The 12754-nt window shown below is 35.0% G+C and overlaps 1 protein-coding gene across 2 annotated transcripts in view; it reads left to right on the top strand.

The window, feature by feature from the left end:
* Positions 1-7714, top strand: part of vg (transcription factor vestigial) — a 30390-nt gene extending 22676 nt beyond the window's left edge. Inside the window, exons 5-8 of one of the 2 annotated variants that reach the window (XM_036370211.2) lie at positions 3719-3810; positions 3961-4151; positions 4605-4696; positions 6749-7714. In XM_036370211.2, coding sequence (XP_036226104.1) covers positions 3719-3810; positions 3961-4151; positions 4605-4696; positions 6749-6798 — 425 coding nt within the window. In that variant the 3' untranslated portion in view covers positions 6799-7714. The remainder of the gene's footprint in view (positions 1-3718; positions 3811-3960; positions 4152-4604; positions 4697-6748) is intronic. The other variant, XM_014239559.3, reaches the window with a different exon arrangement.
* The last annotated feature ends 5040 nt before the right edge of the window (positions 7715-12754 follow it).

Raw genomic sequence — 12754 nt, 5'->3', positions numbered from 1 at the left:
CACAATCGACTTAAGCTAAATCTAAAAAGTTACATATTCATTCTCTCTGAAGATGGCATTGTGAAAACTTGAAGAGTATTTGTGAAAAAGACGTTCACTCGGTTTACCAAAACAATAATACTCTTCAAAGTTTGATTTCTTATAGCACAAGAATAATAAAAAAAAATCTTTATCTTGTTGGTCAATTTGTATAACAGCTATATGCCATAGTGGTTCGATCTGAACAATATATTCGGTTATTGTAGCGCTGCCTTGGACAGAAATATATGCTAAAGATATCTCGTCAAATAAAAAAATTATTCTTACAAGAATTTGATTTGGATCGGTCATTTTTTAAGGCAATTATATGCTATAGTGGTTCGAACTGAACAATTTGTTCGAAAATCGTAGCATTGCTTTATACAAAAATCTATGCTAAATTTCGTAAAAGAAATAATATTTTTAACAAAAATTTTTCCATACAAGAACTTGATTATCTTAACAAAAAAATTTAACACTATGTGGCACTTCAGTCGAAAATTCACTAAATGACTTATGTATATACATATACTTGTACCTATACGAACTGATTTTCGATATCGAGAAATCTGACTTAGACGGGTTTCCAAAGCGAGATCGGTTCAGTGATAGTACTGCCACGCATATCAACTGAAGTTGTAGATACTCTCATTTCAAATATACACAAGTACCTGTTTATAAAATACTTTAATATGGAAGGGCGTTTTATATAGTATATATTCACTGCAACTAGTGCGTATAAATTGAATATATGTATATGCATACTCGTATATCAAACTTGATTTCTTCCATCTAAAACAAGCGTTAGCCGTTATATGAATAGCGTTATAATGCCCTAGTGCCATAGTAGTGCGCCGGATATAAAAATAAAAGGACTCACTTACCAATTACTGCAATAAATTAAACTCATTAATATGAAATAGTTTAGCTAAATAAAGGCACGTCTGCATATATGTACCACTGCATGTTTAGCTGTGTGTGTGTGTGTGTGTGCAAGAGTGTTCATTGAACGTGACCACATGGAATAATAAATGCATAAACGCTTGCACTATTAAGTCCCGTGAAGTTTAACTACCAAAAATAGAGCGAATAACAGCAAACACTACTCAACACTTGCCGAGTGCTGCGATGGAATGCAACAGCCGGAATTTCGTATTGTCGCACGCTCAACGCTCAGCGCGCAACGCGTTGCTGCACAGTCATACTGCATTAACCAATAAATAGGCGGTTAGATTTGGTAGCGGCGGCAGACAATGTTGCACAAGCTGAGGCAGCTAATATTGCTGTTGTTGTTGCTATTGCCGTTGCTGTTATGCTCTATGATGGCAATGCCGATGGCGACGCGGATGAGTCTGACTCTACCAACGACTAACAACATTCCGAACTCAATTTAGTGCGGGAATCGTATTTGTTTGCACTCTTTGTGCGCGCTACATATGTTTTGATACTACACTAGCGCTGTGCCGCTTGAATGTTACAAAATTGTGACAACAACAACAACGCAAACGCTCGATGCCACACCAGTAGCAATCGCAGTCGGCGCGTCGTATTGCGCCTGCTTATGCCAAATGCTCAAATGCTCAGATGCCGCGTGCCACAGTGGCTCCAGTACAGCCAAAATCAGGCGCAAATAGACAACAACAACAAATAACATACATATATAAATACATACATATATACATTGGTTGATGTTTACATGCAACGCGTTGCATTGGGGGCAAACACACCCAATTCCTTGTTTGCAGCAATGCCCCAGTCTGCTCCAGTTAGCCAAAGGCAACTGCTGGCAACCAGTCCCGCCAGTCAGCTGCGAAGACTGTCGTCAGCCCATCGATGCGCATACGAAATGACGCTAAGGAATTCCCATTAATACCAACACAATTGAGGCACGTTAACGTGCATGCGTAAACACACACACAGGCACATGCAAACCAAAAACATCAAAACACCGCGAAAGTAAAAAGTCTGAATAAAGCTGCAATAAAGACGAAAATAAACAGAAGTAACAAGACAAACCGAACACGAATCCATAACGACAAACAACAACCGCATACGTGCGCCAAGATGTCTCCATCACGCCGTGTTAGGCTGCTGCGGCAGCGCTTGCACCGAAAGTCGGTAGCGGTGGCTAGAGCAGGCATCATTTAAATTCACTTTCAATTCCTCAATGCCAACCAATTGAAACTACGAATGCCACAAAATATGTACAATTGCTGGCGGTAATCAGTGGAGGCGGCAGCTGTGGCTGTAGGAAGAGGGTGCATGATTTAAGAATGCGATTGAGTGCAGAAGTGTGTTTGAGTGGGAGATTTAGCGCGTTCTTAAAAGCTATAAAAGTCTTTTTGAAATTGAAGCCTTAACATTTTTGAGTATGACATTAGTTTCAACAAAAACAGAGAATATTAAAAAAAAAAATTTAGTTTGACATTAGAGGTCATTAATTAAAAAAAAAAATAAGAAAACCTGATTTTGCCTTGGTGGAGACAGTCAGTTATGCAATGCATCTCCCATAAATTTTGTTTCACAATAAACAATGTCATAGCCAATATTTAAGCTGAACTATTGTTACTCAATCATGATCCTTGGCCTGATCCTGGTATAAAAGGAATATTAAGTTCACCACGAAGTTTGCAACACCCAGTGAGAAAAGTCCGAAACCCAATAAAATATTTATGTACATACCATACATATAAAGAAAAATAAATGATCAGAGTGACGAGCTGAGTCGATTTCACCATGTCTGTCTGCTCTATATACGCAAACTAATCCCTCAGTTTTTGAGATGTCGATCTGAAAATTTTCACAAGTTGTTTTCTACCCAAGGCGCTGCTAATCTATCACAACGACCGGATATCAGACCATTATAGCATATACATACCTATGTTAGTTAACATACAAACTGAATGGTACAATTGTTGTATGGAAAACTTTTTTATTTGACGAGATATCTTCACGAAATTTGACATGATTATTATCGAAGACAACGGTATAATCTGCGAACAAATTGTTTAGATCGGACTACCACATATAGCATAAAAGGGCATACAAGCTGAAGTATAAAAATTAAGTTCTTTTAAGAAATCTTTTGTATTCGTGAAGGGTATTATTGCTTATGTACAACCGAAGTTAACATTTTGTCTTGCTTTTTTTTATATTATTTCTGCTGTAGATCATTTGTAGAAGTGTTTACCATTGACTTTTTATCCTTTTCTAGTTTTCGAATACATGTTGGACCTTTAACCGACATCTGATTGATCTTATTCGATATAAGCGAGATCTACAATATTTCAGTCCACTCTGAACTAGGTTTAGAAGGAATTTTTACTAGTAAGAAATACGATTGTATATCGGACTATCGTTTCATATTAATCAGATGATCTGATCTTAGATCTGACATTTTCAATTAACGACCCTAAGATCTGTCGAGCTTTCTAAAATTATGTTAGAGAAATATTTGTAAAAAAACAAGAGTATATATTTTACGGATCGGCAAGATAGCTGAAGCATTTCTTTGCTATTTGGCTTTTATACCCAATAACTTTGTCAATTACTGAAAAAAGGTGTCTGGGATATGGAAGAGGGAATTTTTTCTCTTTTTTTTAGCTTTATTTATTGCTACAAACTTTTGTTACTTAGATATTTTCATATTTATACATTAACAAAATAAATTATAAATTTTTCTATATTTTTTTCTTAACAGAAACGGGTAGCCCCATGTCAGCAAGAAACTTCCCACCTTCGTTTTGGAATAGCAATTATGTACATCCCGTTCCCGCACCAGCACATCCGCAGGTATGATAAGTGCACATACATATAGTATAAAGTTAGCACAACATGCTAGTAGTATATGCCTATAAATTCTAGAAGAACTCGACTAAGACATTACACGCATATCTACAAGTATATTGCAATTTTCTGATTATTTTGTCTCTGTTTTTTTAGGTTGGCGATTTGTATGCATCGGACGGTGGCTACGCAACCGATCCTTGGGTGCCACATGCGGCCGCCGCACATTACGGCTCCTATGCGCACGCTGCACATGCCCACGCTGCTCACGCGCATGCCTACCACCACAATATGGCGCAATACGGTAGCCTGCTACGGCTGCCACAGCAATATAGCCACGGTACCAGGTAAATGCAATATACAAATTCTATTTTGTGCGTTTTTTATATAAAATATGCAATTGTGTACTTAGTGCTAGGGTGGCTCCATTTTTTTCGAAAAAAAAACAAATTTCAAATTTTAGTTTTTTAGTAGGAAAACTATTCATAGTAGATAACCATCCAATGTCGATTTTTTTTTTCATTTTTTGAACAAAAGTAGACACATTTGAAGAATTTTATTCAGTTCGGCAATATTTACAGTTCTTTTAAGATTTTAAAATTCTCAAAAATAAAATTTAGATTGAAAAGGAAACACCTTAATAAATATATACAATATATATATGGTTATATGGCGTTATCGGAGTCACATTCAACTGCACTTTTTATTTATTATATTAATTACAAGTTTATTTATACTTGTATATATGTATGTAGTTTTGATTTTTGCGATAAATGTTAATGTAAATATTTATTTGTTAGAAATTTTTCTCATTGCAGACTGCATCACGACCAACAGACCGCGCATGCGCTCGAAAGTGCGGCAGCCTATTCCAGTTACCCCACAATGGCAGGTGAGTAGATACGCACAAAAAGGGGAACTAATATATGCAAAAACATATATGTATGTATATGAATGTACACAATTAAATTTCAAAGTCCATAATCATAGTTTTTATAAATATATATATGAGGTAAATAATGTACATACTCGTGCATATGTATTATAACATACACGTGCTCAAAAGAAAATGTCCGTTCTCGTCCATGCCTTGCGCTGCTTCTGCCGGGTTTTGAAACACTAACTGCTATTAAATATTAGTATAAACATCTGCCTCAATTTCAGTGTTCGGAAGCCGGTCGGAGCAGTGTCTAAAATTATACCGAAAAGCTTCCTTTTTCATTCGTCCTCAGCAAGTGATGTCAGAATTCTTAGTAATACCTAGGCTACGTAGCAAAGGTGCTCATCAAAATCCTTCTGTCATTTGATTTAAAATATGAAACGATAAGAGAACTAAAAGATTTGTCTAGCTTTGAAAAAACAGCATGAAATCATCAAAGCGAGAACTTTTTGCGAATATGTAAATGACCAACCCTCTTCTAGAAGTACAGTTCAATTACCTATATCTTGCATTGTCCATTTTTGGAATGGAATATCATTACTCTTTCATTTCTACATATATTGTATATGGGAGTAGATGAAAGTGAATTTAAGCTTTAAAGTGTCCTTTCATATGCCTGGCAATACATGTACATATATCCATATTTATAGCCATACATACATACATACATATACTTATATGTATGAAAAACTACATATGTACATGACGGTAGCTACGACAACCCCAGCTGTTGAAAAGCATGGCTCAACACAAGGGACCCTTTTCAGCACGGTGAAATTTCACTTTGAAAAAAGGATGTACATGAAACCTTACATAATTGTACATATCTATGTGCATATTACTTACATACATTTAGTTGTACATATGTGTAATTTATTCGACCGTAAACACATAAACGCTTACATACAAACATTAAACCTCCCTTTGTGTTTGGCTTCTGTGTACACGATGTATGCGGTTACATTTGTAAAACAATTTTGGTGGTTACATGTCCCCAAGTTGGCCTGGCAAATTTACATACATACAAATAACTCTTAGTTCGAGCATATGTACTTCTTTACATGACATATGCTCAACGCTTACGAGGTCGAAAGGACAAAAGCCATAAAACAATAAAAATGGCCGCCAGTCTGGAATGTCTCTGTCGTAAAATTAAAAAAAAAAAACCTGCCACCCACATATTTCAAGCTGCTCATTACACCCCTCTTTGACTAGTATATATGTAGTATGTGATGTAAACCCAGTTAGCTTAAAAACGAGCACATGTACTTCACAATTATTTAGTATATTTTAAGTTATCGATGGTATTTACGATTTCTTCGCTGAAGTAAAAGTGTTAGTCTGTCAAAGCACGGTAGATATTCCATAAGCAAATCGATATTCTTAAAACGAGTTTTTCGAACAATGATGGTGTCACAGATTTAAGTTATTGCTATAAATGTATGGCAAGGCCCTTAAAATTTGGAACTAAATTGAACTAAAAATAGATTAAAGCATCAATACTGCACAGTTGTCCCTAATTATTGGTATTTTGTTTGAGTTGTAGTTGATTGAACGAAACTTGAAGCAAATCGGACAAATCATTGACATAAATAAAACACTTTTATAAGGTATTCAAGTAATCTCAGCTTCTTCTATTCGCCACTTCTCCACTCGTTATGTTCCTGACTACTGTAGCTGCTAACCTATCTAATTTTGCTTTGTCTAAAGGCTGTTCGGAAGAAGACGAAGAAGAAACATCTCAACACTTATTTGTTGATTGTCTCGCCTTTGCGAGATCAAGGCTTAAACACTCGGGATCTCACACTTTCAAATATCCCACTAAGCTTTTGGGACTCGAAATTAAACTCCTAAGCATATTTGTAGTATATGCCTCAAGGCGCTTTGTAGACTAATCATATCGAATACAGGAGTTCTTTGTTATGGCTTCACTAAGGACATCGAAGTCGACTATATATAATATATATATATCTATATTTTAATTGGCTATCATTTTCATTTCAGGTCTTGATGCCCAAGTGCAGGAGTCATCTAAGGATCTTTATTGGTTTTAAACTGACGTGTAACGTTAAACCAGAATTCTCATGCACTACACATACACTCTCATATACGAAACCAAAATATGTATATTCGCAAGCGATGATTGTTATAATTTATAAACTAAACTCAATAATTAAGTATTGGTGGTTCAGCGTTAATTCAATTCTCGAAATTCAATGTTTATAAAGAAAAGCATAATGAAAAGCAACAACACTAATACAACAACCAACGTGCAAATCTGTATGTATGTGTATGTAATATGTAATTGCCAGTGTTGACCTAACGGGCTTTTGTGTTAATAGCGTTTTAAGATATCTAAGCCTCAAAATAATCAATTTTCACAGCAGCATTAATTTAATTAATTTATTTATATAACATTTAGCATAAAAACAACTAGTTTAAGTTGAATGCTGCAACGATTGCGAGATCAAATATTTATTACAATTATTGTAGCGAAACTTTTAATATTTTATTAAATGTGAAAAAAAGACAAAAGCATAATTTTTAGGTGTAGCTAGGAACCGATTTTAATTTTTTTATATTATTATTTATCAATTAAACACACACACACACATATTGGCATCAAAGTTTGTTTGCAGACATACTTACGTGGGTGTGTATTGTAATTTTGACGCTGCTGTGTTTGAAAGGTTTTTAGTTAGTCGATTTTTATTCGTAGATTTGCATTGATTACTGCGGAATTAAGGTACTTATAAATACAAGATACTGTGTACATAGAAATATATAAATATACATATTTACATATATGTACTTACAACACTTACGATTTTATGTTAGAAACAAGTAAATATAATATTATAAATAATAAATGAGGTACTTAAAGTTATTCAAATGCAATAAATGCTAAGACACTTCGTAATTAGTTAAGAAAATGGTATGAATAATTATCCATGTAATTTCGTCTAAGTTCTTTAGAAAATAAATCAAATGTAAAGAAAGAAATAAATCAATTTTCAATTCAAAACAGTGTTTCTTAATATTTCAAAATGCACATAGTGTTTTCTGTATGTATGTATGTATCTGTTTGTAATAGGGGGGCTAAAAGTGGGGACAAATCGCTTTCTTCGCCTATTCTTGCTTCAAATGACGTCATTTGGAAGACTTTTCGATTGGAAACCTTGGAATATAGGATGTAAAGCTTATCTCAGGTTATCTATGTATAATAGGTGCCCTTTACGTTTGCACAACTTTACTCTCGAGATTCCAGCCGAAAAAGTTAAAAATGATATTTTTTAATTAAAAAATTTTGGATTAAGCAGATAAAATATTTAAAATGTAATTTTTATTGCAAAAATGGAATAAAAAATTTAAAATTTAAGTTTTAATCCTAAAATCAGAAGATGAAAATTAAAAAAACACTTTTTTTATTTCTAATTATAAATTTGAATTTTGTAATTCATCGTGTATTACGATTTTCATTTTTTAAACCAAGATGGTTGGGATTGAAAGTTGAAAACTTAAAATATTACTTTTTGATTTGAACGTACACGAAAAAATGTTAATTCTGTAACGAATTATTTTTTTAATTCTTAATTATATGATTGAGATAAAAATTTTTCTCTTTTATTATTATAACTGTAATTAAAATTAAATACAAATTTTTAATCCAATTCTTGGGATTAATTTTTAATGTTTAAATCCGGTTTCTTGCACTAAATTATTATATATTCTTTTTTTAATCCGGTATGCGGGATTAAAATATTTTTTTTTGTTTTTTATCCGGTATTTGGGACTAAAAATTTATTTTTAGTTCTTCGATCTGGTATTTGAAATTAGAAATTATTTTTAATTAAGATTTGCAGGATTCGGGATTAAAAATAAAATAAATTGATTTAAGTAATAATTCAATTGTTTTTTTACCACACAGTACCTGGGTATGAATAACTTTGGCTAGCATCTGGACTTAAGAATTCATCTAGATAAAAAATAGCTGGTATACAAACTGATCAATCAAAATCAAGTTCGTTTTTATTTGAGAAGATATCCTATTATAGACATGATATATAGATTAATACCCAAGACAATACTATAATCTCCGCATTAATTGTTCGGATCGGATCACTATAGAATACAGCTGCCATTTAAACTGGCTGATCAAAATCATGATAAAGATCTTTTTATGCCGTTTTATGCTCTAAAGAATGCCGTTCAACGGCATCGTTAACGTAGTTTATTTCATTTGAGAACGCTTTTCATAGAATCTCTCACAAATTTCGTGGTAACCTCAATCATATCAATCAAATGCAAGGCTCGAAAAACATTTAATCTAAAAAATTTGTCAAAAACCCGTTAAAATTCTACTAAACAAATGTAAAATTCACTAGATTGCTTCAGAAATCTATAACTCTGAAATAGTATTTTCTGTAATACGAGTCTATTTAAATTACATATTTATACATATGTACCGAGAAAATATAAGAAGCCAGCCAGTGTGTTTTTATTAAAATATCTAGATTCCAATTTTGAGGATCTTTCGAAATATCGGATATATTTATTTATAAGACATAAATCAGGCTATCGTTCTCATTATTGCAAAGAAGAATAAATAATAAATCGCAATGAAATCCTGTAAGCGCCGTTCGGTTCGCGTACCGCTTCAATATGCAGCCAACGTGTGTCATATGCAACTGATGACTTATCAACTCTAATTGCCTGAAAGTCATTACTAAATGAGCGATTCTTTTCAGTGACTGACAAACACGCTGTCACAGCAGCCATGACAATTGTTGTTGTTACTGATACAAAATTCAAAATTCACCAGCTTTGGTTTGCTTATCGCGCGATCATCTCGAAGCAACGTTGCAGACTTGGGTAGAGTTGAGTTCAGACGCAGGCGCCTCAATCAGCGCGACACCATTTATCATAAAATAAGCGAAGAGCTAGAAGCGAACGGTTTTGCGTCTGCGGAGAGGAGAGGTTTACTTAATTAATGTTGATCCACAAAGAGGCTGCAGCTACCAAAGCTCAAAGCTATAAAAAGGTGGTCGTATATCTGAAGGTTGCATATATCGGGGATCAGCGATACACGCGTCTAAAATAAAAGTTGAACTGCAAGTGTGTGTGTATGCGTGTATGTGTATGAATTTTTATTAATTTCAAATTTAGATGAGACTAATGGACTTCGCTGATCGCACAACGGGCCGAGCCATTGAGCTTGAATTGCGCCGTACAAAAACCTTGCTGCTCATTGTTATTGTTATTGTTGCCGTTGTGAATTTTTTCAATTTTATTTTCAGCACTTGGCCGTGTTTTGTAACTCTTGTCATTTGATGTGCCTTTCATTGACTTATCACGAATCAATGAGACAATGCGATCACCCCACTGTGTGGCAAGTTGAAACGGCTGTCCATGCGTGCACCATTTGGTAGGAAATGTGCGCAAACGCGCGCGCTCATGAATAAAACAAACAATCGATCGCATGAGCAACGATCGAGCGATGAAGCGATGGACAGCCGCGCATAGCCTGATCGAGGAACTTTTTGTGCGATTTAGTTGTTTTTGCTTTTTTTATTTTTTTTCAGGCAAACACCTGAGCAAGCGTGCGCGAATGGACGTTGTGCGGTCGCTTGGCGGGGAAACCGCTTACAGACGTGTCTCAGCAGCTAAAGTAAACCTGTTGGTTCTGTTGGCTCTTCTATCACTCTTTGTGCCATGACTGTTGCTTAGTCAACAAAGTCTTTGGCAAATTTATTACACGACTCGAGTCAGCAACTCAACAGCAAGCTGCTGCGTCAGATCGGTAGCAACAGCATGTTGCAGCCGGTGCAGTTGTGGCGGACAGCCGGCAGTCGAAGAGTCACCGCCATAAGTATACTCGTATGTAGTAGCGGGAAACCAAATTTTAACATAAAAATTCAATAATTCTGACGTCCGGGCCATCCAATTGATGGATATGCTCTAAGTGCTGCGCAATGTACGCTCAATAAAGTGTCCGTCCCGCCTGTCCAGTTCGACTATTCAGCTTGCTGCAATGTACATAGTGTGACAAGCGGCCGGACCGTTGCGTGTCGCCAAGGTGTTCAACAATTCGCAAATGAATGAGTTTATCGCTTTTTAATAAGTTCACCCATCGCCGCTGCCACCACCAGGCTGATGGAATTTGAACGTTTTTCTCCCTCACCGGCGGCCGGCCTTTCAGCGTGGTGAGCCTAAGTCCTTGTGCTTGTCACCGAACGGCAGCAACAATCGCTAACTATCTACCAAAAAGGCTGGGGACATGTGTGCCTTGTCTGCTGCTCGTCTTCGGTTTTTTTATCTTTCAAAGTTCATGTTTTTACTTTTATGCGTTGTTGCTATTGTTGTTATTTGATCTACTTTATTGCTGACTTTGTGGTGACAGATGTGCAGCGTTGGCGTGGCAATCGCACTTCCGACTTTTCAACACGCATAAATTTGAAAGTCTTTCATGTTTCACCTTCTTTGTACAAATGTGCAGGTATGTTGGTTTATAGATTATGCTTGTCTCATTGTTCTTTCAACTGGAAGTTTTTGTTCATGTTGTTCCTGCTTTTGTTTAAATTTACACACAACTTTTTAGCGATAATTTTCGTTGCAAAGTGGCCTTCTGAGAAACTTGGCCAGGCTTAGAAATGGTGGGAAACTTTTTGCGAGGAAGCATATTTTATTTAAATGCATATACTTGTATGTATTTATATATATATTGAATTATATACATTAGTGTAACCTTCGATAAATTAATATAAGCGGCATCTATTGAGAACTAAAGTGTATTCAGTAATGTTTTTATGATATAAAATATTCTTAGATACAAATACATTCCATAAATTATACCACTTTTCAAGTAGAAACTTCTGACTAAAATGGAATTGATCTGAAAAGCATCAGATTCATTCAAATTATTTTGAAAGTTAGTTTAGAAAAAGAGCATTATTACGTCAGCGACATCCGTATTCTTCCAACAAATAGCAGAGGTTCTGGACAAAGTACAAATGGAAACAGTGAAACTGTCATATTTCTGGCCGAAATCAAGCAATATACTTGTAGTCCAAAATAAAACTCATTTTTAATCAGAAATATTTCCTTCAAGAAAACAAAAAAAAAATATGTCGTTATTATATATATATTAGATTAAATCTATGCATCTAACAGTTCTGTAACTGGTCAAAAATTAAATTTTGGCAGGCCAAAAACGACCCAAAATATGGGTAAACAAAAATTTTTATGAACTCCGCCATTTTGTTTACTTTTATTTTTTTTTCACCGCAGTCCGGACAATATCTTCTAGCAAATAATACAGTTTTTAAGTTTCATCCATGGAGAAGATCGGAATCACTGCAGCAATGGAGGACTTTTTTAGCACCGGCGGTCTCGCGTGTAAATCGAAAAATAGTTAATTTTTTCTTTGATTTAATTTTACTATGTCTTCCTAAAATATGTATGTATATATTAAAACCCTTAAATTTTTTAAACAAATGTTAGAGTCGTTTTTTTAATTCCGAAAAATCGCCTTTTTTAGGCTATCACACTAGATGTGCTCCTTAAAATGAGGGCTGTCATTTATTTATGCATTAAATTCAATGTGTTATTTAGTACAGTTATAGTCATCCGATATATGTCATATATACACGATTTTGTTGCCTTTGTGGAATTCTTAATTTCAATCATAGAAATCCTTTCTTATTGACAAAAAACGTGGATAGTCGATTTTCACAAGCTTCTTTAGAAGCCATTTTTAAGCAGCAAAATCATGTGCCATAGACAGCAACAGGTAGTGATTGTTGAGAGTACAGGTCAGATTAAGAGTATGGCCGTAGTAGAGCTCCTCGTAGGAGATGATTCCCTGCCAATCCCAACAAAAACGTAACAGAATCTTTCTGACTTTGGCTCACCGCGATTCGACCAGAACCGTTTTCGCTGGTCGTTGTTGTTAGTGACCCATTTTTTGTCAACAGTAAAACATCCGCTTGATAAATGTATCGATTTTGTTGC

This window comes from Bactrocera oleae, chromosome 4 (assembly GCF_042242935.1).
Source record: "Bactrocera oleae isolate idBacOlea1 chromosome 4, idBacOlea1, whole genome shotgun sequence".
NCBI lineage: Eukaryota > Metazoa > Arthropoda > Insecta > Diptera > Tephritidae > Bactrocera > Bactrocera oleae.
Note: the sequence above shows the minus strand (reverse complement) of the source record. Positions and strands in the feature narration are given on the sequence as shown.